Source organism: Delphinapterus leucas, chromosome 1 (genome assembly GCF_059928025.1).
Source record: "Delphinapterus leucas isolate spDelLeu-1000000601 "Yukka" chromosome 1, BTC_Dleu_Yukka2, whole genome shotgun sequence".
Taxonomy (NCBI): Eukaryota; Metazoa; Chordata; class Mammalia; order Artiodactyla; family Monodontidae; genus Delphinapterus; species Delphinapterus leucas.
In genome coordinates, this window is record NC_143129.1 from 78,414,714 (window position 1) to 78,439,665 (window position 24,952).

Genomic DNA, 24,952 nt, shown 5'->3' on the forward strand with positions numbered 1-24,952 from the left:
CTGCTGGGAAACAAGTCTGTCTCCCTCCCTCAAATCACCCCAGGAAGTCAGGTTACTACTAGCTACATGACCTTGGACCAGTCACTTCCTTTCCTGAGGAGGCCTGTTTCCTCATCTGTAAAATTAAAGACTGACCTAGATGATCCTTAGGGCAAGTCCCACTGACATTTTGTCAGTGTCTTCTCTGCCACTCCCAACAGCTGCTCAGTGTTGGCCATTGATGGGGAAGATTTTGGGAGGGGGGGTTGGAGGAGTCAAGGGCTACAGGTTTCCTCTTGAGGACACAAGAACTGCATTGTTTCTGCCTGCCTCCCTGTCCCAGCACCAGAACGCCTGCGCGGAAGCCATGAGTGAGCAGCACCCATGTGGCTCATAAGCCACAGCCAGACACCCTTAGATAGCCCACCCCTTCCCACCTTAAGTCCCCAAATCACTTCTCTCCCTAGGGGCCAAGCAGTCTGGGAGCACTCCCAGTTTCCTGTGGTTCTCCTACCTGTACTTTACAAATAGTACAAGAGGCAAATGGCCCCAGGACTTAGAAACAAACAAAATCGGGTGGGCAGCAGCAGTGGCCACTCAAGCAGCAGTGGGCTCCCTCCTGGGACCAAGCAAATCCTGTCCCTCCTGAGGGGGATGGGTGGGGCTGTCCTCGATGTCCATTGGCCCGGAGCTGGGCACCCGCAGGCACGTGGCTAACCCCATCCCTCTCCCTCCTTCCCTCCACACCCCACCCATTCCCGCTGCTGCTAAGCCCGCCTCCCTTCTCCCACCCCAGGGCCGTCTCCGAGGCAACTTGGTGTGGCGGGTGCGCTGATTGGCTGACCCCGCTGTCAGGTCACAGGCTCTGGCTGGTTCACGATGCAACTCACTCAGGGCTCGGGCAGGGGTGGGTGTTTAACCCCTTGGGCCTAACCCTGTGGCCACGAGGTACCAATGAAGGAAGGGAGAGGCAGAGGACACACATGGGAAGGGGAGGTGTTCACATGGTTCTCTAGCTTCTGGGAAACTCCCCTAGCCCTTACCCAGGGCTCTGGCACCCATGCTAACTTAGGTGCCACCTGGAACTAGGCTGGTGCCAACCAGGCCAAGGGGATACTCCTAGCCCCATCATCTGGGAGGGGTTGCTGGGGTGGAGGCTTCCCCCTTCTTTCTGCCAGGGTGGGGCACTGGTGCCAGGATGCCCACCCCACCTTGGGCACCCTTCCCACCTCTGTATCCCAGAGGGCCCAGCCCCCCGACGCCCATAAGTGTCCCCACCCAGCCTGGCATGCCCCCTCTTGCTAAGACCTTGTGGGCATGGGCGTGTGTGGTGGCCGGGGGGGCAGCTGTGCCAGGGAGCCAGGCAAGGTCTGTTTGGTCTGTTTGCCTGGTAGGGGGAAGAACTGGGGGCCCCACCCCATCTCTCCCCACTTTCCCACCACCCCCCAGGCTCCCCTCACTGTCAGGCCTGCTAGACCGGCCAAGCCGGTGGGCAGCTCTCTTGAAACTGGGCCCTGAGTCAAGCTTGCCCCATCTTTGGTGGGGGGAAGACTTTGGGGTTAGAAAGGTGGGAGGGGGCAAAGGGGGGAGCCCCTATCACCTACCCCTCAGTGCCCAAGGGCACCTGCCAAGGTGTGTCCATCACCAAGAAACCAAAAGGTAGAGGGCACTGGCCCTGGCATGGGAAGGAAAAGGAGGCTGGAACTCTTTCCAGGTGCTGACCTCCAGCAGTGTCCAGTGCAGGGCTGGGGGCACCAGGGCCAACACTGCCGGCTCGAGCCAGCTGAAGAGCTGGAATATGAGGCCCTGAACGGGGCAGCTGAATAAAGCTGGCCCCCCTTCCCTACACCCTGGGGATTAGGGGAGTAAGGCTTAGTGTGGGGGGCAGCAGGCGGAAACAGGATTAGCGGCGGAGAAAATAGATATGGGCCTGAGACACAGGCACACAGAGCCACCCCTCCCCAGACCTGGAGGCCCCCACCTCTGGGCTCTGCCAGAGAGCCTGAGAGGGACCTGGCCAGTCCTCTCCAGGTGTAGCAACGTGGGGTGAGGGAGGTTGAGGACCAGGCTGTGACACCTCCTGCCAGGGTGATGGAGAGGCCTGACACTCTTCCCACCTTAGCCGGCCACCCTTCCCCCTTACTTCTTTCTCCTTTCTGCCCCCCTCCAACCCCCACCCCAACTCCAGCCTCAGGTTCTCTTCCTGTTTTTTTGGAGCTAAGTTTGCACGAAGCCAGGGCTTTGGCCTGTGGCTGGACCAGGGGGGTGGGGAAATAGGACAGCCAGTCCAAAGTCCTCAGGGACCCAGGAATCCTAGTTCCCCAGCTTCTCTCACCCCTTCTTAGGGCCTCTGAGGCCCAGGGGCTGAAGCCATCTGGCCTGCCCAGTTGGGAAGTCAGGGTGAGGGGTTGAGGTGAATCCCCTTGAGGATTGGAATGGCTTTGAAGGAGAGGCCCTTGGCCCAGGGATGCCCTAGGCATTTATGGAGCCCTTCCCTCTCCACCCCAGCCCCTCCAAGCTAGTACATGCCTTCCCCATCCCCCATAGGCCGCTTCCCCCTCCTAACCTCACCACCCCCAGCACTCACACTTCCTGGGGGCCGAGGCGGGGAAGAGAGACCGCAAGCCACGAAGGGGGAAGGAGGCAAGGGGAGTTGGCTGCTTCCCGGTGCCGTGGGGGTTAAGCCTCTCCTCCCTCAAAATCCCCAATTCCTGGTGCTTCAGCTCCTGACAGGAGGGAGACCTCAGTTTCCCCCACATTTTCTTTCCATGACAACTGCCCTAGTCCACAGCCTCTCAGGCCGCATCAGGGTAAATCTGAGGGAGATAAAAGATGGCGGAGGAAGGAATGGGGGCAACTCCGTCTTCCCCAGCCTTCCCCTCTTGTCCTTTGGGAACAAGGCCCTCTCCACTCTTGGCCCCTTTTCTTGGCCTCTTCCTGTCCCCTTACCGCCTTCTCGGACCCTTGTCTCCCCTCTCCGCGACTCATCCTTTGCTTTCTTCCTTCAGCCCTTGCAAGGCTCCCGCTTCCTCTCTACCGCGTCTATGTCCGTAGGCCTCCGAGGAATCATCCCTACCTCTCCTTTCTTTTCCCTTTTGGTTCTCTCGCTCAAGCCTCCTCACTTCCTCCATTTCATCTTGCTCTGAGCATCCCGTCTCTTCTCCCCAGGCAGGCGCAGTGTGGAGAGGGGCAGAGGAATTAAATCAAGATGCCAGGCCTGCCCTCCAAGGCCTGGTCTTGCCATGAGATGGTCACATTTAAGGTACCCACGGCCCCATTTTGGATGAAGCACAGGGCCAAAATCTGGGGGACAGTTGGGGAAGATGGGAGGGGGTGGTACAGTGAGAGCGGATGTCGGGTGGGGTGAGGGGGACAGCCTAGGCCTCTCTGCCCGTCAGAATTTCCAGCCCTGGAGCTGCTGGACTTTCCCCAGAGGCTGCCCACCCTAGGCCAGGCAACTGTGCACTTGGACAGACCCTGGTCATCCGGGTTCCCAGCAGGGGTCTGCCGGAGCAGTGCCAGATACCCTTAGGGCCTGAGGAGACCACACAGGGTGCCAGGGTCTGCCCTGTGCCCACCCCCTCCCCCCAGTCTAGCGTCTCCGGCTGGGTAACCGAGCCGGCTGGTAACCCCACACCCGCCAAGCCGCCAGCAGAAACCTGAGCCCCCCAGCCCCAGAGGACACCCCGGCCCGATCCCCGGAGCCCGGCTCCCTGCCAGCCTGTCCAACCTCCTGTCCTGGCCCAGCAACCCCTCGGCTCCCGTAGGCCCCTTCTTCTGCTCTCCTGTCCTCCTGGGTCCCCCAGACACAGAAGCTTCCCCACGCTCCAGCTCCTCAGCCCCTCAGTTCCTAAACTGCCCCCTGTGAAGTTCAGACACCCTCTTCCTAGCCTGTTTTTCAGTCCTTCTCTGACCCTTGGCCAATTCTAGGCCTCCAAGCCTCCCCTGGGGCCTGATCTCCCAAGCCAGAGTGTGGCCTACTCACCTGAACGCTGAGGGGCCTTGCCGGCAACTCCTCTTGGCCCCTGGGGGGAGCAGGTTGGGAGGGGTGGGGGAGGGCCGGGCTGGGGGGGTGGTAGGGTGGCTGTTCCCCGCTCCAGCTCCCTCCTTCAAAGGGGCCGCCCACGACTTGGCCCAGCCCCTCCCCCCTACAGCCTTAACCCTCTGGGTGCTGTCCCCCCTCCCCCCAGATGGAGGGAGGGGTTACCAGAGGCCTGGCAGCGTGGGAGAGGGCCTAGAGTCTCTGCCTGTGGTGCCCGAAGCCCCAGCTGTATCCACCCTGGCCCGTCCTTTCTCAGTCCTAAAAGGGGAAAAAGGTGAGCAGTAGGAAAGGTAGGAGCTGGGACAGTCCAGGAGGACAGAGGTGAGGAGGAGCAATGGGAGAGGCTGCTGGAGGTGGGACCAGGAGAAGGAAGAAGGGAGGGGAGGGGACAGGAGGCAGCAGTGGCCAGAAGCGGGAGGAGGGGAACCCTGGACAGGCAGTGCCAGGGGTGACAGGTGCCTAGGTCCCAGCCCCTCAGGGCATATGGTATAATAGGGGAACACAGGGAGGCCCTCCAGACCCCAGTATGTCCCTCAGCACCCCTGGGAGCTGGCCGAATTCTCCCCACTCTGTACTGGGCTGGGGCCCTCAGGGGCTGGGCAAGGCAGCACCCCGCCCTCCCCATGCCTCACCCCAAACCCACTCACATACCACAGTTCCTTGCCCGGGCACCAGCCCCTGCCAACCAGGCCAGGGGGCAGCACTTGTGCCAGCCCCCAATGGCCAGGAGGATCAGGGGGACAGAGCTGGCCTGAGGGGGGTGGACAGATGGGGGGAGCTGTGGGCACCGAAAGAGGAAGGAGCCGGGAGGGGGCATCTGCTGGGAAGCAGCTAGCCCCACCCCTTGCGTAAGCTGCTGCCACCCTGGCTGGTTGGGTGGGACCCGCCTGGGCCTGAGGGGTAACTCAGGAGGGCTCTGAGCCCAGAGATGGGTGGGCCACAAAGTTCCACTTAAACAGCTTCTGGGGTCTCTTATTCCTGGAACGAGGTGTGCCCTAGGTCCCCCAGACACTAGGCCATCCCAAGTCCTACTGGGCTGGGAGGGGGCACCACAGAAATGCCCCCTAAAATATCCCCTCCCCTTTCCCCCCAACAGCTGCTGGCTCAATGCCGCTGGCCTGCTGCCCCTCACCAGCTCCCGGCCCGGTTGGCACCTACCCACCAGGATGCTGGCAGTCCTGCCCTCCTCTCCCTCCTACCCCCCTGGCTCCCAGCGCCCCATGCCAACTGTGGGCCTCGGGTGGGGGAGGGTCACCCCTGTGCCTTGGTGCCAGCTAGGCGGGCCCAGGCCCTTAGGTCCTACAGATAAGGCACAAGACCCTGTTCTCAAGCCATCTCCTCAAGAGGCAGCACACGGGTTAGGGCCTACACAAAGAGAGCCCAGGGGGCTATGGCCAGCTTGATGAGCAGTTATTGAAGGCTCTACTCCCCAAGGTGGGGGCCAGTGTCTCTCCCTGTCACCAGGCGCCAGCCTCCCCGCATTCCCCCTGCCCAAGCATTTGCTTGGGCACCAAAGTCCCTGATATTCCTGAGTGCCCTAGTGCCTGCAGCCTGTGAGGGAGTGGGGCGGGGCTGCTCTCTGCCCTTTGATCCCCATAAAGGGAGGGAACCAGCCTAGAGGGTAGGGGGCAGGGAGGGAGTTCATGGGGCCCCTCCATTTCACCCCTGCCAGGGGCAGCAGGGCAGGGTGTGGGCATCTCTTGGGTGGGGCCCTCAGGTGAGAATGGGTAGCATGTCTCAGCTGGGGGGATGGATGTCAATCATGGGTACATGGTGTCATGTGGGAACAAGATGGTGAGGACAAGGTGGGGGGATGCAGAGGGTCCCCACATTCCAAATCATCCCAGTCCACTTTTAGCCCCATCCAGAAAAATTTCCAGACTTAACCAAATTGAGAGATCAAGGAGGACTACAACTCCCAGTATGCACCACAATTGCTTTGCATGTACCTTGGGAGCTGTAGTTCCCTTGAGAAGCCCAGTGCTCTCCTCTTCCCCAGAGCCTTGCTGATGGGGTGGGGAGGGCAGAGCAGAGGACTTGGTTATGAATCTCCAAGGGGACTGTGTTTAGAAGAGGTACAAGGCAGGAGGTCCATGGTGGGGGGAGAGGACCCCCTCCCAGGCAAAGGGGGAGGAAAGGAGGAAGGAAGGAGGAGAGGATGTCTGTTGAAAGGGGCATATGGGTGGGGAGGAGTTGGGGGGAGTGGTGGAAACAGGAAGGAAACTGAAGCCAGAGACATGAGGTCGAAAGCAAGGGCCTGGTGGAGCCCCACTCCGAAGCTCAGCAAGGACTGGGAAGGCATTTCCCCCTGCTGGGCCTCGGCACCATTCTGGTGGTCTGGGGAGGCATAAGAGGAATTAGTGATGTCAAGTAACAGTAGACTGGTGTGTTTGTGGGGGTCACTGGCTCCGTTTACCTGCCACCAGCCCTCTTTTGTCTAGGGCACCCTCAACTCCCGGATCTGGCACAGGTATCTGCTGGCTGGAGAGCTCTGAAAGCTGACTAGGTTCTAGGATGCTAGCAGGGAGAGGAAGGGGTTGGGGGAGGTTAGGGCCAGGCCTGATGGGTATGGTGGAAGGAGACATGTATGGGGTTAGGCCCAGGTGTGAGGTCAAGGAATTGTGCTGGCAAATGAGGATGCCATCCTCTAGGGCTGAGGCCATGGCAACTGGGAGGCCTCAGTGAAGAGAGGGCTAAGATGCCAAGGAAGGCCACCAGCCTCCCACCCATCCCAGGCTGTGGGACAGAATGAAGAAGGCAGCCCTTTCCAGTGTCCCTGTGGAATTTGCTAAAGGTAGCTCTTCCCCTTGTGCCAGGCAGCCTGTGAACATTAACGGTGGCAACTCAGGGGACCAGATGGCAGCTGGGTGCCTTTTCTTAGTGGGGTTGGAGGTCAGAAGTGGGCAGAGGCTCTGCTTCCAGGCCACTTTCCCTGGGCTCCCCAAGGTTCTGGGACAGATGCTTATAGGCCCCAGCCAAGACTCTTGCCAAGACCTGGGTCTGGCTGGGTGGTGGGTCATTCTTGCCTCTCCAAGGCCTTTGATGGTGGGCAACAGTAGCTCTTACCCCTTCCCCCCAGTCCCCCAGGCCCGCCTTGGCGCCTGGCCGCCTGTGTGTTGGCAGGACTGGTGGAGGGGGGGGCGGCGAGGCAACTTCAAACTGTCCGGGCAAAACGTCAAGTTTACTCACGAGTTTACTCAGCAGAAGGAGGGGGAAGAGGCCAGGGCAGGCACACCCCATGCCAGGGTCCTATCCGTCTGCTTTTCCCCACCTTCCTCCCCCACCCTCCTCTTCAGTCCTAGGCCAAAACAGGCATAGGTCCCAAGGCCTGGTGGCAGGGCAGTCTTAACTCTCGGAAGGTCAGGGAACCAAGCAGGCTGGAGGCAGGAAGCCCTGAAGCAGGCCCAGAGGCTTCTATCAGAGGGCAGTGCCCTGCCTGGAGCCCATTCACTACCCGTCTTGGGACCTCGGCCTTAGGCCAGAACTGGGTCTCTTAGCCACCAAGAAGGGGGCAGTACCAGGCCAGGCCTCCTCCATCTGACCAGTCCCCTGGGCAGTGACTTCTGACCCCAAATGCCCAGTACTAGGCTGTGCCTCAGGCAGCATGATGCCATCTGGGCAGCCATAGGATCAGGGGCTGGTTCTCTAGGCCTTGACTTGGAATGAGGGGCCAGCACCCTATCTGACCTACTTCCCTTTCCTCCCCACCTGCTTTCATTCTCTGCTTTTCTCCCCCAGCCTTCACTGTCCCCACCCCAGAGGCGCTCCGCCCCCCATGCCCGCTGGGCCCCCTCCCCCACCCTTCCCCAGGGTGCCAAGTGCAAGCACACAAAGGGCCCGATGGTGCATTGTTAGCCCAGCCCCCGCTGCCCGCCTCGCCCTCCCGGGGCAGGCACTAGGCCAAGGAGGAGCTGGGGGCCCTGGGTGCCAGGGGGCACCATGGGGAAGGGGGAAGAGGTCAGCACCTGTCTCCCAGTCCCTGGGGTCCATGTCAGCCAGAGCTGAGCAGTGGTGAGAGTACCCCATTAGAGCAGGCCTCTCTCCTTGACACCTGAGCCTAGTGGGCACTGCCTTCTTTCTTCCCCAGAGCCCCCTTCGGGTGGTATTAACCCCTTCTTGACCCCTGTGCTAAGGTTGGGGGGTGTGGTACCCAAGGGAGGGGACAGTGTCTGGGGGTGCCAGCAGGCTGTGCGGTGCCCACAGCAGCCATGTAACAGAGGCACGCTGGGGGAGCCGGGGTCCCGAGGGCCCGGGCCAGGAGGCACTGACAGAGATTTCTCCTTGCTTCATCAGCCGCTCCAGGGGGAGCCCCCTGCCCTTCTCCCCAGTCACCGCTGAGGAGGAACACCAAACGTTACCCAAACTCAGTCACAAATATGTCCCTCCCAGCCCAGCACAACACTCCATATGCCCACTGTCCCCTCCCAACCTGATGCCCACTCCATGCCAGCTCTCCCAGCAGTGCCAGGAGGGTACAGGGGTGACCAAACCAGTTGGTGTGTGTGTGGGGAGCAGAAGGCAACCCCATAATCATCCAGGCTCACCCCCCTATACACATGCACCCTCAGGAAACAGAGTTCCCATCCTGGTTTAACCCCTCACCGCCCAATCTGGCTCCCCCTGCCCCTTGATAAACTGTCTCCCTCCTCCAGGAATAAGTTGGGGGAAGGCGGAATAGCTGCGCTGACTCATTCCCATTCTCAGCTGCAGCTAGGGGTCTCCAAGGCACTCGGGTGGGGGTCAATTCAAGAACGCCCTCCACCTGGCCCGGAAGCCAGGACAGCCTGCTGGTCTCCCCCTCTCCCCAGCACCCACTTCCGGTGTCCCAAACTAGGTCAGCAGCGCTCGTTTCCTGTGGGTCAGCTAGCACCCGCGCCTCTGCCCCTCCCCTGCTTCGGACCCAGACTCCCCGCCCCCCGCCCCCCAGGGCGCCCCGAGGTCTCACCACGTCTCAGCCGCCCTTTGATACGTGGGGGTTGTGCGGGGCGGGGGGCAGGGGACCCGCCCTCTCTCCAAACACCAGCAGGGCCGGGGCGCCTGGGCAGGCACGTGTCCGGGCACAACCCGCTGCCCACGCCGCCCCCCCACTCCCGGCCCCCCCTCGCTCTGGCCGGGACACGTCGCTCTCTTACTTGGGGTGGGGTGGGAGGAGAGAAAGAAAGCTGGAAATTGAAAGCAGCGCCCCCCACCCCTTTGAATGGCAGCCCTCTACCAGCGGCGCTCAGAGTAGGTTCTACAACAACACAGTAGCGACCCCCACTCCGGGTAGGGGCAGGTGCGCCGGCGCCTGTGGGGGGACGGGTAGTAGGTAGAATTCTTCCCAGTCGCCCACCCTCGCTCTTGGGCTCTGGGGGCCGGAGCTGGCTTTGAAAAGGTGGCGGCGGTACTGGAGCCTGAACGAAGAGAGTGGGATTGAGGGGAGGCGGAGAGAGGGGTCGTTCTATATTCGCTCGGAGGTTGTCGCTGAGTCCCACTACCAGCGAGAGAGCGCGACTCTGGAAGCGCAAGAAACCGAATAGTCCAGCCGGTAACTTTCCCCCAAGCCGCGGCTCCTCCTGTGCTCCCCCCACCCCCCATGCAACTGGCCCGGGTCCAACCCACCGCGCCAGGGGGCGCGGAGTTGGGGGGGGAGCGTTGTCCTAGTTAGAATCCGTCAGCGTTTCCATTCCCTCTACTCGGACGGGTCGGGGGTCTCCCCCTAAAGTCACGAAGGAGACTGGGGGAGCGCTCAGCGCCGCCTCACCCTCTCTCCATCCCGGAGCCGCCAGTGTGTCTGATCCCAGAAGTGCAGAGAAAGTTTCTGGGGACCCTCCGCCCTGGGTTGGGGGCGGCTGTAGTTCCTTCTCTACCTTTCCTCCCAGTTAAAATCAATTCCAAAGACCCGGAGTGTTGGGAAGGCACAGGGAAGGGGAGTGGTGGGAATCTGGTCTGCGTGCGTGTGTGTGTGTGGGGGGGGTCCCACTTACAGGACGGACGAAGGACACTGCAGCAGTCTCGAGTATGGGGGACCTCTAGCCAGGAGACAAAAGTGGGGTACACTCACCTCTCTGCCTTTGGGTCCGCTGGCTGGAGCTGCTGAGGCTCCGGGTGTGGGGAGAAGCGCGTCCCCCGCCAGGCCCGGGGGCTTGGGGCCCTGCTCCGGTCCTGGTCAGAAGGCCGCGGTCAGTGGCTCGCTGCTCTCTGCTGGGGGGCTCCTCCTCCGCAGCCCTCTGCCTCCTCCTGCCGCCCGCCCCCCCCTCGGCCGCCGAGAACCGTACATTCACCTGGCTCCCACCCGCCCCCCCCTCAGGGCCCGCCTCACCTGTCCTGCTGTCTCACCTGTCCTCCTGCTTGCTTTCCCCCCATCCCTCCCCCCGCCCCCTGCCACCCCCCAAACTCCCCCTCCCAACCCTTAGCAACACCCTCTGTCACTTCCTGGTTTTTCACCCGCCCCCCCAGGCCCCCCTCCCTCCGCCCAATAAGGACATAAACTTCAACCCCTTGGTCCAGCCAGTCTCTGCAGGGCGCAGATGGATCCCTCCCTCCTTTTTCGCTCTCTTATTCCAAGCTCTTACTTTGCTTTCCCAGCTTTTCCCACCCTCCTCTTTTCCCTCCTTCTTTCCTTCTCTCTCTCTTTCTCCCTTCACCTGCCGCGGTCCCTTTCCTCCTCCTCCTCTCCCTCTCCCTCTCCGTCTCTCTCTCTCTCTTTCTCTAGCCCCTATCTCTCCCAGTCCACCTTAACTCGAGCTCCGCCCCCGACCCCCATCCAGCCCTCCGCCGCTACTCCGTCCCGCCCCCTGCACTCCACCTCCCGGCCCGCCCATTGGCCTGAACACCCGCCCATCCCAAGTGGGTCCCTCCCTGCGTTCGGCCAGGGAGGGGGCGGAGCCGAGGGGCTGGCCTGAAACCTGGAGGAGGGGAAGAGGAGGGGGCAGTGTCCGCAGCGGCCGGGGAACCGAGCACCCCCATCAAGGGCTCGCACTCCTACAAGAGGGCCTTCCGTAGGGTCAGCACCTCGGGAGGGAAGGGTATTAGGAGGTTAAAGATACACTAGGTGGGGGCGAGGCGGGGACTTAGGGGATTGAGGGAGGGGGGTCCCGTGAGGGGCTATAATCAGGTCAGGGCCCCTGGAGGTAGGGGGAGGGGAGCCACCCGGCCATCAACTCCAGCTCCTACGCCCCACCCCACCCCTTGGAGGCGGGGGAATTGAGGGTGCGGGCACCCTGCGTCCCTCCCCACGCGTGACGGCGCCTCGCGGGGAGGGAACGGCGCCCTGGGCAAGCAGCCTCTGCGCTCCAGCCGGTGCCCGATGCGGCCTTGGCATTGTCGGAGGGGAGGGGCCAGGTCCGTGAAGGGGGAGGGGGAGGAACGCTCACGCTCCTGCTCCCCGCCTCCATCCCGCTGTTCCCGAAGTGGAGAAACTGAGTCTCCGCGAAGGAGGGACCTCTGGACTTGGGTTCGCTCAGAGACCTGGGAGGCGAGAGGGGTCTGAGTGTTTTACGATGTGTATGTGGATTTGGGGGGGGCGGATCAGGATAGGTACTTCAGTGCCCCCCAACTGAGGAAGGTAGCCTGTTTGGGACGCTTCCAACTGGGTCTGCGGCGCTACGTACCCCAAAGAGCCCCTCCCACTAGTGTAAAACTGATTCAAATCCGGCTCCGGCGGGCCAGGTTCCGCTCCCCGAGGCCGGCCGGGCCGAACCGGGTCGAACTTGCTTTCTCCAACCCCAGCCCCCTCCGCAGAGGGCCTCCCTCCCTTTCCAGCAGGTGGCTCCGCGGGACACCAGCTCAACCTGTTGGACCACAATAGGCGGCGCCAGGGGGGCCCTGGCCCTCACCCGGGCTGACCCGGGATCCCCGAGCAGGGGGAGGGGCGGAGTCCCGGTCCCTCCCTCTCTCTCCCTCCGGCCGTGACTCAGCCTCGGGGCCGCTGCCCTGCTCCCCAGCCAGGGGCGGAAAGTGTGAGGCGCCCCTGAGGGCCCAGGCCAAACCAAACAGCCCCCCACCCCAGACATTATCTCACTGTAGATTTAGGGGGGCTCTTGGAAGGAGGGGGTAGCAGTAGCAGGCATGGGTCTCTCCCGCTCGGGTAATCCGCTCCAGGTTTTCCTATCGTCCCTGTCCCTCTTGGGTCCCGAGGCTGGTCACTGCTCCGGGTTTTCTTCTCGGCCCCGCCGGACAGATTCTGGTTCGCGAGCGCCCGAAGCCGGCGGGGTCCAGGCCAGGGATTTTCCCTCCCTTCCCCAGCTCGGGGTCGCGCTAGCCTGGAGAAGGGCCGTGCCAGGGGCAAGACGGCAGTGCCAGAAGCACAAGTGAAATTGAGAGGGGGCTGCTTCGGGGTGGAGAGGGCATGGCCGAGGAAAAGGGGGGCGGGAAAGTGGCTCGGGGAGGGTAGAGCCAAGGCCTCTAGAGGCAATAGAAGGGAGGGCGCCTTGGCATCAGCCCATAGGTATAGAGAAGCGAACAGCGGGCTCGCCATGTCCCCCATCCCTGGGGGTCGCCCCAGGGGTCTTGTTGGACCCCGCCTGGATTTTTCAGTGGCTGGAATGCCATTCCTCACTTGAGTCTCGAGAGTCCGGGAACCTCCTGTTAGTTTCTCAGTGACGCCCCCTCCCACGTTCTCTTCTGGTCCACAAAGCTCCCTCGCTCAGAAGTCGGAGTGGGGAACCCCGACTTTGAAATTCCCGCCTAACCCCCAACTCCCGGGCCCTTACCTCGCCAAACCACTGAGACCGCGTCGGCCAAGAAACGCTGACTGGGGGCCCCGCCCTCTCCCACGAAACCCCAGCCTGGCCCCTGGGGCCTGCCGCCACCCCTGCCCCGCCACTAGGCCTGGACTGGAACTGGGAACTGGAGGGCAGGTGTGGGCTCTCCAAGGGCCCTCCAGGGGATCGGGGAGCGTCCAAGATCCGCACGTTCAGTTGGTCTTCAGGCGACCAACTAGACCTTAATTTTGTGTGGCAGGAGGTGGGTAAATACCCGGAGAGTGAGGTGGTTGACCAAAGAGAAGGATGAACGCCCAGGCCGGGAGTTAACCCCTTTTAGGGAGAACTGCACACCTGGGGCTGGGACAGCGATTCGGGGTGAGGGCCAGGTGCCTAGGCCGGGCCACGTGCGCCAAGGTTGAGCTGCAGAGGAGCTGGATGTTTGCAGAGCCTAGAGGAGAGAGGGCTTCTGGCGGGAAGAAAGGCAAGGCTGTGACTGGGCGGGGTCCTGAGTGAGTGGGTCTAGGGGCCTGCTTTGGAATGTGGGGGGCTGAGCTGGAAGCGGCGCATCAGCTTCGGCGCCCACCTCTTCCCCGCTCTCCGCCTTCCCCCGGCTGCCTCCGCTTCCCTCGAAAAACCCGCCGCCCAGGAAACCGCTGGGGGCGCTCAGACCGCAGCCCTGCCGCCCCCCGGCGCCCCCACCGCGACCGCCCAACCCACCTGAAGGAGCCGTGGCTGCCAGGGTTGCCCCCCTCCCGCCGACTACCCCCACACCTGCGGGCTGCACTATTTATAACTCGGCGCCTATTCCGGGCCTCTGGGCGGGAGCCCGGTGTCGCGCAGCGCTAATCATCGCCGGGATCTCTGCGCCCCCCAGGGCCGGGGGAGATAAATTTAGCCTCAGGAAGCTCGGGGGAACATTTTCCAAAACTCCACGTCCCAGAGAAGGCGAAACTGAACCCCTCTGCCCTCAGCCTCCTCCGGACAGCCACCAGGCGGCGCAGGTCCCCCGGCTCGAGAAGCCGGGTCGCTGCTTTGAAGCTGGGGTAGGTAAAGGGTTGAGAAAGAGCGACCTGAGGGTACTGAGGGGCGGAGCTCAGAGGGGTCAGAGAATGGCCAGAAGAATGGGTATGCCCCCAAGGCTGGCAAAGACTGGAGTAGACAGTCTCAGCTGGGCATAACTGAGAAAGGACTAATGCCTTTTGAAGGGCAAATAACTCATATGCAAACGAGATGCAAATAGGGACGCAAATAAGAGCGTATGCCCTTGGGGGTCTGCGCTCTGGCGCTAGTGAAACAACTGCCACACTCTCCTTTCTGCCCGTCTTTCAGTTTAGCTGGGAAAACGTGGGACCCGCCCAAGATTATTACTATAATATCCAGTTTATTGCGCACGGCTCCTCAGACCACTTCTCTTGACCCCTCTCCTCCAGCTTCTGCACACCACTGACGGTCTTATATTCGACGTAATCAGCTGGGAATCCTGGATATCAGGCCGCTCCTCCGCATGCTGTCGTACTTGGGGGTCACTTCCAGTTCTGCCGGGTCTCCTTCCCTGTTTTACCCCGCCCAGTCCCCTACCCCTTGTGGCCACTAGAGGGCCCCGGGGCGCCGAAGGGTAGATGAAATCTTACCCATCCCTCCCTGTCTAGGTGCCTGCACATCTTCCTTTATTGCTCCCCTCATCCCCCTCCAGTGAGTTCTTGAGACAGTAGTTTGGACACTCAAAACCTGAACTTACTCTAGTTGGGAAGAGAACATTGCAGGGAAGCTGCCACATCTCACTTTCCCTTCTAGACCAGTGGGGAGGTGTAGTCCAGGGAACCATCTCCTGGCTTTGTGGCTTACGTGAAAAGGGCGTAGCTGGGCCTCCCAAATGAGCGCGGGGGAAATCAAGAACAAGGGGAGATTAGGGTTGAGGTGAAGTGGGAAAGCATGGAGTGGGTGCAGAATAGGGGTGGATAGTCCCCTCCACATTTCTGCTAGCCTGGCCCTGCCTCACAGGCCACTTAGGCTACCACCCCAAGCACCAGTTCAGAAGAGGAAGGCAGGAGAGAAGCCCTGAATTTGAGATGAGAGAATCTGGGTTCACTAAATGACTACCCTACTGCAGTGTGCTGTTCATATGACTTTGGAGGGGTCACCACACCTCTCTGGGCTTGTTCTTTCATGTTAAGATGGGACAATTGCCCTCGTCCTAACTACTTTTTTTTCTTTTTTGCGATACGCGGCCCTCTCACTGTTGTGGCCTCTCCCGTTGCGGAGCACAGGCTCCGAACGCGCAGGCTCAGCGGCCATGGCTCACGGGCCCAGCCGCTCCGCGGCATGTGAGATCCTCCCGGACTGGGGCACGAACCCATGTCCCCTGCATTGGCAGGTGGACTCTCAACCACTGCGCCACCAGGGAAGCCCCGTCCTGCCTACTTTTGAAGTGGACTTGTGTAACGCTCGCACACTCTGTAGCTGAAAAGGGCTCTGGAATGGTATATGAGGCTTTTGTTATCCTCCCCATCCCTCTCCTCAGTCTTTCCACTTTCAGGGCTCTGACACTCCCTTTCCAGCTCTGACACTCTCCTTGGGCTACTGGCAGTCACGACTTCTCTCCCCTCTTCAGCTCCCACCACCTGCCACAATCACAGGCCCTGCCTTCCACCCCTACTACTTCCCCAGTGGCCCTTGCCAGACATCCCCTCCCCTGGCAAAGTCAGAACCCTCAGACTTCAGGATCCACCTCCAGGCACTGCCCCAGCTTGGTAGGAGTGAGGTCTAAGAAAGGAAAAGGAGGTAAGGGTCTAGAGCTTGAGTCAGGGAAGGGTTGGGGTTGGCCAAGCACGGTGCAGGCTATGAGGGGGAGAGGGAACTCCAAATTCAGATGGGAAGTTGAATTCTGTGTCCATCTCTACCACTAACCTCTCTCTCCTTGGATTCAGGACCTTCTCGCTGCTGTGCCCTGGGGCTCTGAAGGCACCAGGCAAGAACACTGACCTGCATTTTGTGGATGTCTAAAGAGGGGCTGCCAGGGATAAGAAATAACCTTGAGTTGGAGTACTATAGAGTACAATACTGCTGTACAAAAGAATGGGCAGGCTCTAAATATACTGATGTGGAATCCTGTACGAGGTATGTGAAGGGAAAATAGCAAGGTACAGAACAGGGTATAGAGTATGTTATTAACTAGAAGTATAAGTATATGTAAGTGCAGCCACTTCTCCCTACTGCTATTGCTGTAAGCCTGCTCTGAGCCACCAACATGTCTGGCCCCGATTGTGCCCATGACCTCCTAAAAGGCCTCTACTATCATACCCTTGGTCCCCTAAAGTCTATTCTCAACCCAGCAGCCAGTGTGAGCCTTTTAAATAAAAAATCAGTTTATGCTCAACTGCCTACAACAGTTCCTCATTTTACTCAGCATAAAATCTCAAGTTCTTATCATGGCCTACTAGGCCTGCCTCTACTCCCATCCTTAGCTTGACTTTCTCTTTTTCCATAGAACCTATCACCTAGTAACATCAATGTACTTATTTTTTAATGTTTATATTTTATTTTCTGTCTCTACCCACCAGAATGTAAACTCCATGAATACAGGGATCTAGTTTGTTCACTGCTGTATTCAAGTCAGCCAGATTGGCATATAGCAGATGCTCAATAATATTTGTTAAATGAAAGAATAAATGTTTTGCTATTTGCAAAAACATGGATGAACCTGGAAGGTATTATGCTTAATGAATAAGTCAGACAGAGAAATACAAATACTGTATGTTATCACTTACATGTGGAATCTAAAAAATAAAACAAATGAATGAATATAACAAAACAGAATGGACTCACAGATGTAGAGAACAAACTAGTGGTTACTAGTGGAGAGTGAAGGGGGAGGGGCAAGACAGAGGTAGGGGATTAAGAGGTAAAAACTACTGTGTATAAAATAAATAAGTTACAAGAATATATTGTATAGCACAGGGAATATAGCCAATATTTTATAATAACTTTAAATGGAGTATAATCTGTAAAAATTTTGAATCACTGTGTTGTACACCAGAAACTAATATAATACTGTAAATCAACTATACTTCAATTAAAATAAAAAACTAAAAAAAAAAAAGAATGAATGACGATGCAGTATATGCATAGACTATCTCTGGAATGCTGGCCAAGATACTGGTCACCATGGTTACCTCCAGGCAGGAGAGCTGGGGGATAAGGTGTGGGAGGGAGATACTTTTTACTATCAGAGTTTATTAGGCATATATTACTTTGACAAAAAAAAAAAAAAAAAAAGAAAGAGAGAGAGAGAAAGCAAGAAAAAGAAAATAAGCCCAGAGAAAAAGGAGTTAACTAAGAAGTCTGAGGAAGAGCTGGTCCCTGGCAGTGAGGGAGGGCCACATACACCATCTCCAGGCCAGTGTCCCAGGACAGAATGGAGGGGGGAGGGCATAATCGGGCCCCAGGGAATGCTGGGTAGAGACCCAGGGACACTTTGGCTGGCTCTGAGGTCGTGGGGGGCTGTGAGTGGGCATGTCATTAGGCAGGAGCAAGACGATGTAAATGGCTGGTGTGTGCCTACCACTGGGAGTGATTCAGGGAGAGCATGTGTTGGTGGCTGCCAAGGGGAAGTGAAGAGTCAATTCTGCTCATTCTGGCTGTTTGTGTCCTATGCACTGTCATAAACCTGAGGGACCTGTGTGGCCATACAGGTGGCTTTCTCTTGCAGCTTTGTGTGTAAGCTAGAGGAGCAGGGCCGGACTTCCTCCGTAAGCTGGGAACTAGCACCAGCTCAGTGCTTTCCCCAAGATCTTCAGGGGCAGGGAGCTGGCCAGACCAGGTCTTCTATTTGGGTTCCCATCCTTACACACAGGGCCTCACAGAAGAAGACCCCACCCAAGCTGGACTCCTCCCTGTCTACAAGTTGGGAGGAACCTGGCCTTTCTACCCAATGCCCTCCCCACCCAGGCACCAGTGAGTCAGGAAACCTGGTTTTCATTCTGTTCTATCCAGGAAAACTTCCTTCCCTCCTTGGCTCCCAGACTCTTCCAGTGCTGACTTTTTCTGACTTCCCTGTAGACATTTAGAACTTTTGGTCTCAAGGCTTATTTATTATACATACAGTTCAGTGATTCTCATACAGAGATACTGGGGGCAGCCCATTCCTGGTACTAAGAGGGTATGGTAAGATCAGCCATCTGGGCCGGTGGGCTCACTGTACCAGGCTTGGAGGAGTGCCAGGTTCTGCTGCAGTCTGTCTGGGGTCCTAGCCAGCAGGCCAAGCTCCTGTGCACCAGAGGTGCACTGGAGGTGGGGCCTGGGAATAGAGGCCCAGAGATGAGGCAGGTCTGACAGATGGCACAAACTCAAAGCAGGATCACACTTCACTCATTGTTTGTGGCCCATCCTTGGTCAAGCACAGCTGGCCCCAGGAGTCTTGATGGGGGTTGGGCTGGGTGCTAAAAAAGAGAATGGGAAGCTGAGAGGCAGGCTCTGCCACAGAAGCTGCAGCCATGCCTCCTGTCTGTTTGCCCTACCCTGCCCACCTGAGCGATGCTGGCCATGGTGCCAGCGGGAAGGAGGCAGCTCCCTGCTGCCATTAATCCAGCAGCTCCTTGATACACCAGCAGCAGAGGAGGATGTAGGCGACTTCCTTCAGGGTCCGCTGCAGGCCCTCCCACCCTGTACCCATCTTCATGACGGGCACCCGGAGTCCAGTGTCTCGCAGAACTCCTCCAAGGGAGAAGGGCAGGGCCTGGGCTAGGGGCTGTATCCGGGACTGCATGTGGGCAGCAGCTCTGAGGAAGGGTGTGGGAGCTGCCTCTAGTGCCTTTTATCAACATTGTCCCCACCCCCTTCAGACCTCATGACTGTGGGGACAAAGGCCCCAGGGTCTAGCACAGGGAAAGTTCTGGGCCTGAGAATGGGCTGAGTCAGCCCCTGTGCCCAGGGATGGCGGGGTGGGGTTAGTAGGAGGAGGGCCTGGCCACTCCATCTTTCATCCTCCACAGCCAGGCCAGCTCAGCTTCCCTTCCTCCAGCCTGGGCCTCGAAGCCCTGGCTGCCCTGCCCAGTTATCCCTTCCCCCAGGGGTTGGCACTGCTCCCTGCTCCTGCCCTCTGGTGGGCTCCAGCTGAGGCTGGCACTGAAAATCATCAATGAGAGCTCCTTTCCAGCCTCCTCTCTCCCCCGCCGCCCCAGAGTGAGCACTGAGGGCTCCGAAGTGCCAGGGCCTGGCCCACTTCTGCTTCTTTCGTCCCCTGAAGCAGGAAGACACAGCCAGAGCAACAGGCACAGGAGAGGTGGTTTATTGACAGGTTAGACCCCAGGATGGCCCCCTTCCCTTCCTCTTGGACAGGGCACGAGTGGGAGGTCATGTGCGGGAGTTCCGCTCCTCGTCTTCGTTCTCAAGCAGGTAGGCTGGACGGTAGGTGGGCTGTCCTCCTGGGTTCGGGCACTTCAGGGCTGGGTTCCGCACCGTGTTCTCCCGGCTCCCCAGTGACGTATAGCTGGTGGGGCGGGGGAATGGGAATGGAGGGCATGGGTGAGTGTGGTGGGCTCGGCTCTCCCAGTCCCAGCACCCTCACATCTTCCACACACCCATCCTCTTCCTCCAAATCCCTTACCCTTGGTCATACAGGATACAGTATGGGACAAACAGTTGACGCAGAAAGTCCCAGATGTCTCTGTAGGTCCAGTCCTGGGAGGTCAGAGTCAGAGAAGAGTCACACATACTTTCTTTTCCCACACCTACCCACTGCCACCTGGGAAGGGGACTATCCGGGGCTCTTCAGCTCCCTTGGCCTCTGAGGGAGGGCCTGCTACCCAGTTCTCTGGTACATCTTGCTCTGTGTAGGCCAACCAATAAGAAAGAGAAAGCTTTTATCCTGTCCCTCTCCATTTCTCAACCCACCCTCCACTGGCATCTAAGTTCCAGGACAGGGAGAGGATATCTATGTCTGTGTAAGCCTGTGCTGTCCAGTAGAACTTTCTGCAATGATGGAAATGTTCTTTATCTGTGCTAACATGGTGGTCGCTTGACATGTTGTTAGTAGAACTAAAGAACTGAATTTTGAATTGTAATTTAATTTAAAAATTGAGATATTCACATGCCATGAAATTCACCCTTCTAAAGTATATAATTCAGTTTTTTTTTTTAGCAATTTGTATTTCGTTTCAATTAATTACAATTTGAGTGTAAATAAACGGCCCATGGCTACCATATCAGACAGCACAGGTCTAAGTCATTGTTCTGTCCACAGGAGAAAGCAGGATGCCTGCCGTTGAATTAGTGCTCGATAAAAATTGGTCAAAAGGCTGAACGAACAAATAGCACAGCCTCCCCCGGATGATGGGGCTGTTTCATCCAAGCCCCAGGGTCTAACCTCCCCCAACTCAGGTAGCCAGGGAGCAATGACTGATAGGGGGCATGAGACTGAAAGCGATAAATCCCCTTCCCTGATACCAGTAGCGGGTTGATGCGCATGAATGAAGGCCACCCTGGGTCAGTGGGACTGAAGGGGCCGAGGCTGCAGGAGTAGGGGTCGGTGCGGCGGGTGCCCATCAGCACGGCCTCCAGCTGGGGATGCTGTGCCCGCAGCTCGCTCAGGGCCTGCTTCATGTCACCCTCAGCCTCCAGCACCTGCAGACTGTACCTGAGGAAGAGCAGTGGGAGTCAAGAGTGGGCCCTGCCAAGCTCCTCTTGGAGCCCAAACCTTCAGGTCCCTAGTACCTCTTGATGGTGTCCTGTAGAAACTGCTCCAGCTCAGGGAAAGGGGAGATGCTGCGGATATACAGGATCTGGAGGGGCTCTTGAGCATCAGGGTATTTCCTGGGGAGGGGGCAGAATCCATTGGCTTGCCAGGATGGGCAGGGCTTGCCTTTTGGCCCCTGGGATGGACACCCTCCCCTTCTCTCCTTTCCTTATCCTTCCCATCCATCAGAACCCACTTCATCTGGGAAGCCCACTCTGACCTCTTACCTCTCAAATCTGGAGCATACACTCCTGTTTCCAGTATGTAAGCCTTACCTCCCCGACAGGACTGTGACCACCCTGTTGTCGGGGATGGTGGCTTGCACGTCCATACCCCGCGCCAGGCAGGTGTCAGACGCTCGATAAATATGGTGGGGGAATGGAACTGAGTGGTCACTATGGCTACCATCCTCCCAAACCCCACCCAGACACCCCCTTTCCTCCCTGCTTCTTAGGATGGGGAACTAGAGAATGGGGCCGATCTATCTCTGGGGTCTTGCCTCCAGGGGGTTGGCTCACTTCTGCACAGCGGCATGGAAGAGGTGCAGGAGGGCGGTGCAGTCCTTGCCCCCGTTGAATCCCACGCAGAGCTGGGTGAGGCTGTACTGAGCCAGGGCAGTCTCAATGGTCTGTAGGGCGCCTGCCACCTTTTCTCTCAGAGAAGACCCTGCCAGCCAGGCAGGGAAGAGGGCATCAGATAGAGACATATGACTGTCAAAGGGCAGTGGTCAAAGGGCAGTGGGGGCCAAGTTGCTCTTGCTTAAAACCCTTCCATATCTTCCCAGTGTTCCCCATGCCTTCATCTGCCCACTCGGCCCTGCAGTCTGCCCCCAGCCTGTCATTCAGCCACATCTCATGGCACTCTTCACCTCAGTGTCTTCCCTCTGGAGGTCCTGGTTTCTTTCCATTCTCCTAAACCTCATGCTGCTTCCTTTCAGACCCTCTCTCACACCGTTTACTCTTGCCCACCTCCTGGTCTGACCAAATCCTCCTTAGCACTCAGCTTATATGTCACTCGCCCAGAGAAGCCTTCTTGGACCCCACATCAAGGCTGATCTCCTTGCTATGGAGACCCCCCATCACTGACGCCTCATGCACGATTACCTGTTTAACGTCTCCCTCTCCGGTTAAACTCCTTGTCCAGAATAGGGCATACCTCTGTCTTGTTGAGTTACACCCCCAACAGCCAGCACAGTGCTGCTGAAAGGAGGTACTCAATTGATATTTATTGGAAGAATGAATGGATCAGCTGTGGCTATCTTCTACCTTCTCCTGGATCTGGGGGAAGCCTCCAACAGCCCCTGCATTCCTGAGACTGAGGGTGGCACCAAAGGTCTGGTGTATGCGGCCCCTCCCCCAGGAGGCCCCTACCTGACTCAGTGAGTTTGTACACGGCCTCCCTGGCCTGCTCCACGGCGTTGGGTGCGTAGGGGACCAGCGATCCCCGGGGCAGACGGGCAGTCAGGTAGGCCAGGCATTCCTCCAGGGGCCCTTCTTCCTCCGAGTCCAGTGTCAGCTTCACCTGATAGTAGTTGCTGCCCCAGTCAGGGTAGGAACCCAGGCCAAGCCTGCGCCCGAAGTGGGCCTGGGCCTCAGCCAGGATGGGGGCGATAGAGGCCTCATTAGCTGCCACATACAGCTCTCGCAAGTGGAACTGAACAGCTGTGTTTTGAAACAGTCCCTTTAGCCCCTCCAGCACCCGCCGCAGCAGCTCCGGAATTCCCGGGAAGAGGTAGACGTTTCGGACGGAGACTAGTGGGAATCTGAACGGATGGCCAGTGAGAGGATCTGTGCCATAATGTAGGCGGGCAGAGGAGGGCACCCGTGACAGCTTCTCCCAGCCCTCCCCCCCTAGGGCTTTGATGGCCCCTTCCAGCTCAGGGTGTGGCCTGAGTTCGTCCCCAAAGGCCTGTGCTACTGCCTCGAAGGTCACATCATCATGGGTGGGGCCAATGCCCCCTGCCGTAAGGACGTGGGTGAAGCGGCTGGAGAAAGACGTGACCTCAGCCGCGATGGTGGCTACCTCATCGGGTACGACAGAGACTCGGCACACCTGGACCCCCAGGGAGCGCAGTGTCCGGCACAGAAAGTAGGTATTGGTGTCCTGAGTGTGTCCCTGCGAGATTGGAGATGGGGAAGATGACAGTGTCAGTGCCGTAGGGATGAAGGGCAAAGGGGGAAGGATCAGGCTGCATCTGCCTGATGATGGGGCACTCTGCTCTTTGGGGGACACCACCTCGGGCTGCCCAGAAGCCCAGACTAGGCGCAAGAGTGGGAAAATCCATGTGAATGGAGTCAGGGGTAATGTGATCCCCCTTGGGCCTTCATCTCTGCTTATGGATTCAATCATCAATTGTATGGGGACAACTCATCTACTTCCTCACCAACCCTGACAGTTTTAGTCCTCTGGCTCCAGGTGCTTACTGGGCATCTTCACCCTATCCCTGGCTGTTGTCCCTTTGGTCAATGGCATCTCCAGACACTGTCCACAGCGTCAGGTTCTTCAAGCTGTCAATTCTACTTCTGAAATGTCTCTCCATTTGCTCTCTTCCCTCTGTTCCTACTGCCACCAAACGGGTCCTTGGCACCTTTCACCTGGACAGTGGCGGCAGACCCCTGGCCAGAATCCCAGCCTCCAGCCACAGCGCTCTGCCCTGTGCCTCCTGAACAACTTTCCTAACGTGTCACTGTGATTGCATCACTCTTGGCTCAAAAGCCATTTGTTGTTTCCAACCATATACAGAATAAAGTTCAAATTCATTTGCAGAATATTTGAGGCTGTGAGTCTATGGTGTGTGTCCACTCTTCTTTTCCAGCCTCATCTTCTTCTACTTCTCTACAGAGAGTTTAGTGGTTAAGGGGGGCTCTGGAGTGAGAATCAGGTTGGAACCCCACCTACCACTTACTAGCTGTTCAACTGTGGGCAAGTTTCTCAACCTCTCTGAGCCTCAGTCTCATAATCTATTCATTGAGATTTATAATAAAAGTACCCACATCGGACTTCCCTGGCGGTCCAGTGGTTAAGACTCCGCGCTTCCAATGCAGGGTGCGTGGGTTTGGTCCCTGGTCAGGGAACTAAGATCCCACATGTCGGGCGGCTCAGCAGGGAAAAAAAAAAAAGTACTCACATCATGGAGTTGTTGTGAGGATTAGTAAAATCACATATGTGATGTAATAAGCACACTGCCAGGCGCTAGTAAGCACTCAGTATTACTATTACAAACCTGATGCCCACCATGACCTCTAGTGAGACTTCCCTGATTATTCAGAAGTAATTTCCCCCTTCTAGTACTTTCCTTCTATCTCACTTATCTACTCTGTGGAATGCCTTGGATCATTTTCCAAACAGGTTGGATATAACTCTGAAATAATACATGCATTGTCATTTCTGTAAAGCCACCCCTCCCCCTACCATAGTGCTTGGCAAATTGTAGGGACTTTGCTACAAGTTTTTCAACACAGTAATTGAAAGAATGAAGGTCACTTTTCCTCCAATATATTGGACTCACTCCAGGACCCTACTGCAGCAAGGGGGCTCCCACCCTGGTTCACCCTCCCTCAACAGAACGTGGAGCAAGCTCCGGAGGACAGGAGAACGCTGCCCCTCCCCCCTCCTCTGTCCCAGACACACCTTGAGGATCTCATCTCCAACAATGATGATGCCCGCCGTCACGCTGCGCCCTGGGGGAGGTTCAGAGGCCCTAGATGCCATGGTCCTGCCTTCTCTGCCCCTCTGCAAGGCCCTCCAGTAGCCACCCAGACCCCCAAATAGGGAGCGCAAGCACGCGGGGCCCGCCAGGTCTACAGGGCACTGGGGGTCATAGCCTGGGAACTGGGGTTCCGGGGTCGAGGGAACCTGGAGGAGCCAGAAAGGACAATGGGGGAGAGCAGGAGTGCAATCTTCCTCATTACGCCCTTGACAATCGACTCCTTTATCCATGTCCCTTTAATAAACGTGTTCTCAAACCCTAGCCCATACCTCTTTTAATGTTTTCTATGCTCGGTCCTAGTCTCCTTAAAATGTCCTTCTCTCCCGAACCTACCACTTTAAATGTCTTCTGTCCGTTGAGCTCGGCTCCTCTAGGGTCTGCTCTATCTTGGGCATCTGCACCTTTAAATGCCTCTTCTCTTTGGGGCATCTGTTCCTTTAAATGTCTACCTTATCCTGGGCCTTGGCCCCTTTAAGTGCGTTCCCTCCCTCCACCCACGACCAAAACTCAGCAGCCTTCTTTTGCTGGCTTCCGCACCCTTTCTAGCCCGGAATCCTGTCTTTTCCCGCCACGCTTCAGACTGCTGAGCTCTTCCAGGTTCTCACCTGCCTCTTGCCCCTTCACCGGGTCTTTCCCTCTCTCCTTCCCTCCCGTGGCAGCTTCCGTACTCAGAGTCCCGCCTTAGACTCCTACCTACCTCGTATTAATTGGTCATTTTGGCCGTCGCTCACACAATCTTTAAGGGTCAATTGGTGTAGTCGACTATCGCTCTCGAGCTTTAGCTAGAGGGCAGGAGTAGTGCT

The 24,952-nt window shown here is 58.0% G+C and overlaps 3 protein-coding genes across 7 annotated transcripts in view; all 3 read right to left on the bottom strand.

Annotated features, from left to right (window-relative positions):
- The window catches only part of ZBTB7B (zinc finger and BTB domain containing 7B), a 16,405-nt gene extending 6,124 nt beyond the window's left edge, over positions 1-10,281 (bottom strand). Inside the window, exon 1 of one of the 2 annotated variants that reach the window (XM_022559383.3) lies at positions 10,065-10,281. The gene's annotated coding sequence lies outside the window, so the exon portion shown is untranslated. Of the gene's footprint in view, positions 1-3,964; positions 4,588-10,064 lie in introns of those variants that run through there. The other variant, XM_030759513.2, reaches the window with a different exon arrangement.
- Positions 10,282-13,341: 3,060 nt separating this feature from the next.
- Positions 13,342-18,880, bottom strand: LENEP (lens epithelial protein). The gene is made up of 2 exons (XM_022559494.3): positions 18,234-18,880; positions 13,342-18,146 (listed from the first exon to the last, which is right to left on the bottom strand). The coding sequence occupies exon 1, from the start codon at positions 18,470-18,472 to the stop codon at positions 18,287-18,289; it is 186 nt and encodes a 61-aa protein (XP_022415202.2). The 5' UTR covers positions 18,473-18,880; the 3' UTR covers positions 13,342-18,146; positions 18,234-18,286.
- Positions 18,881-18,978: 98 nt separating this feature from the next.
- FLAD1 (flavin adenine dinucleotide synthetase 1) lies at positions 18,979-24,952 on the bottom strand. 4 transcript variants are annotated; one of them, XM_089914440.1, is made up of 8 exons: positions 24,847-24,952; positions 24,071-24,295; positions 21,811-22,555; positions 20,959-21,106; positions 20,419-20,517; positions 20,152-20,341; positions 19,313-19,386; positions 18,979-19,195 (listed from the first exon to the last, which is right to left on the bottom strand). In XM_089914440.1, the coding sequence occupies exons 2-8, from the start codon at positions 24,149-24,151 to the stop codon at positions 19,060-19,062; spliced, it is 1,473 nt and encodes a 490-aa protein (XP_089770566.1). In that variant the 5' UTR covers positions 24,152-24,295; positions 24,847-24,952; the 3' UTR covers positions 18,979-19,059. The 4 variants fall into 4 exon arrangements, with proteins under 4 accessions (XP_089770566.1, XP_022415200.1, XP_089770557.1 ...); XM_022559492.3 differs by lacking the exon at positions 24,847-24,952 and adding an exon at positions 24,755-24,800; XM_089914431.1 differs by lacking the exons at positions 24,071-24,295; positions 24,847-24,952 and adding an exon at positions 24,483-24,680.

What these genes read in the sequence shown, in the direction of transcription:
- FLAD1 (XM_022559490.2), bottom strand. Translation starts at nt 24,379, where the DNA reads ATGGATAAAGGAGTCGATTGTCAAGGGCGTAATGAGGAAGATTGCACT. An exon ending in GTACAAACTCACTGAGTCAG is followed by an intron (nt 21,107 to 21,810) that starts GTAGGGGCCTCC and finishes CCTGGCTGGCAG; the next exon opens with GGTCTTCTCTGAGAGAAAAG. An exon ending in CTACAGGACACCATCAAGAG is followed by an intron (nt 20,342 to 20,418) that starts GTACTAGGGACC and finishes GCTCTTCCTCAG; the next exon opens with GTACAGTCTGCAGGTGCTGG.
- LENEP (XM_022559494.3), bottom strand. Translation starts at nt 18,472, where the DNA reads ATGCAGTCCCGGATACAGCCCCTAGCCCAGGCCCTGCCCTTCTCCCTT.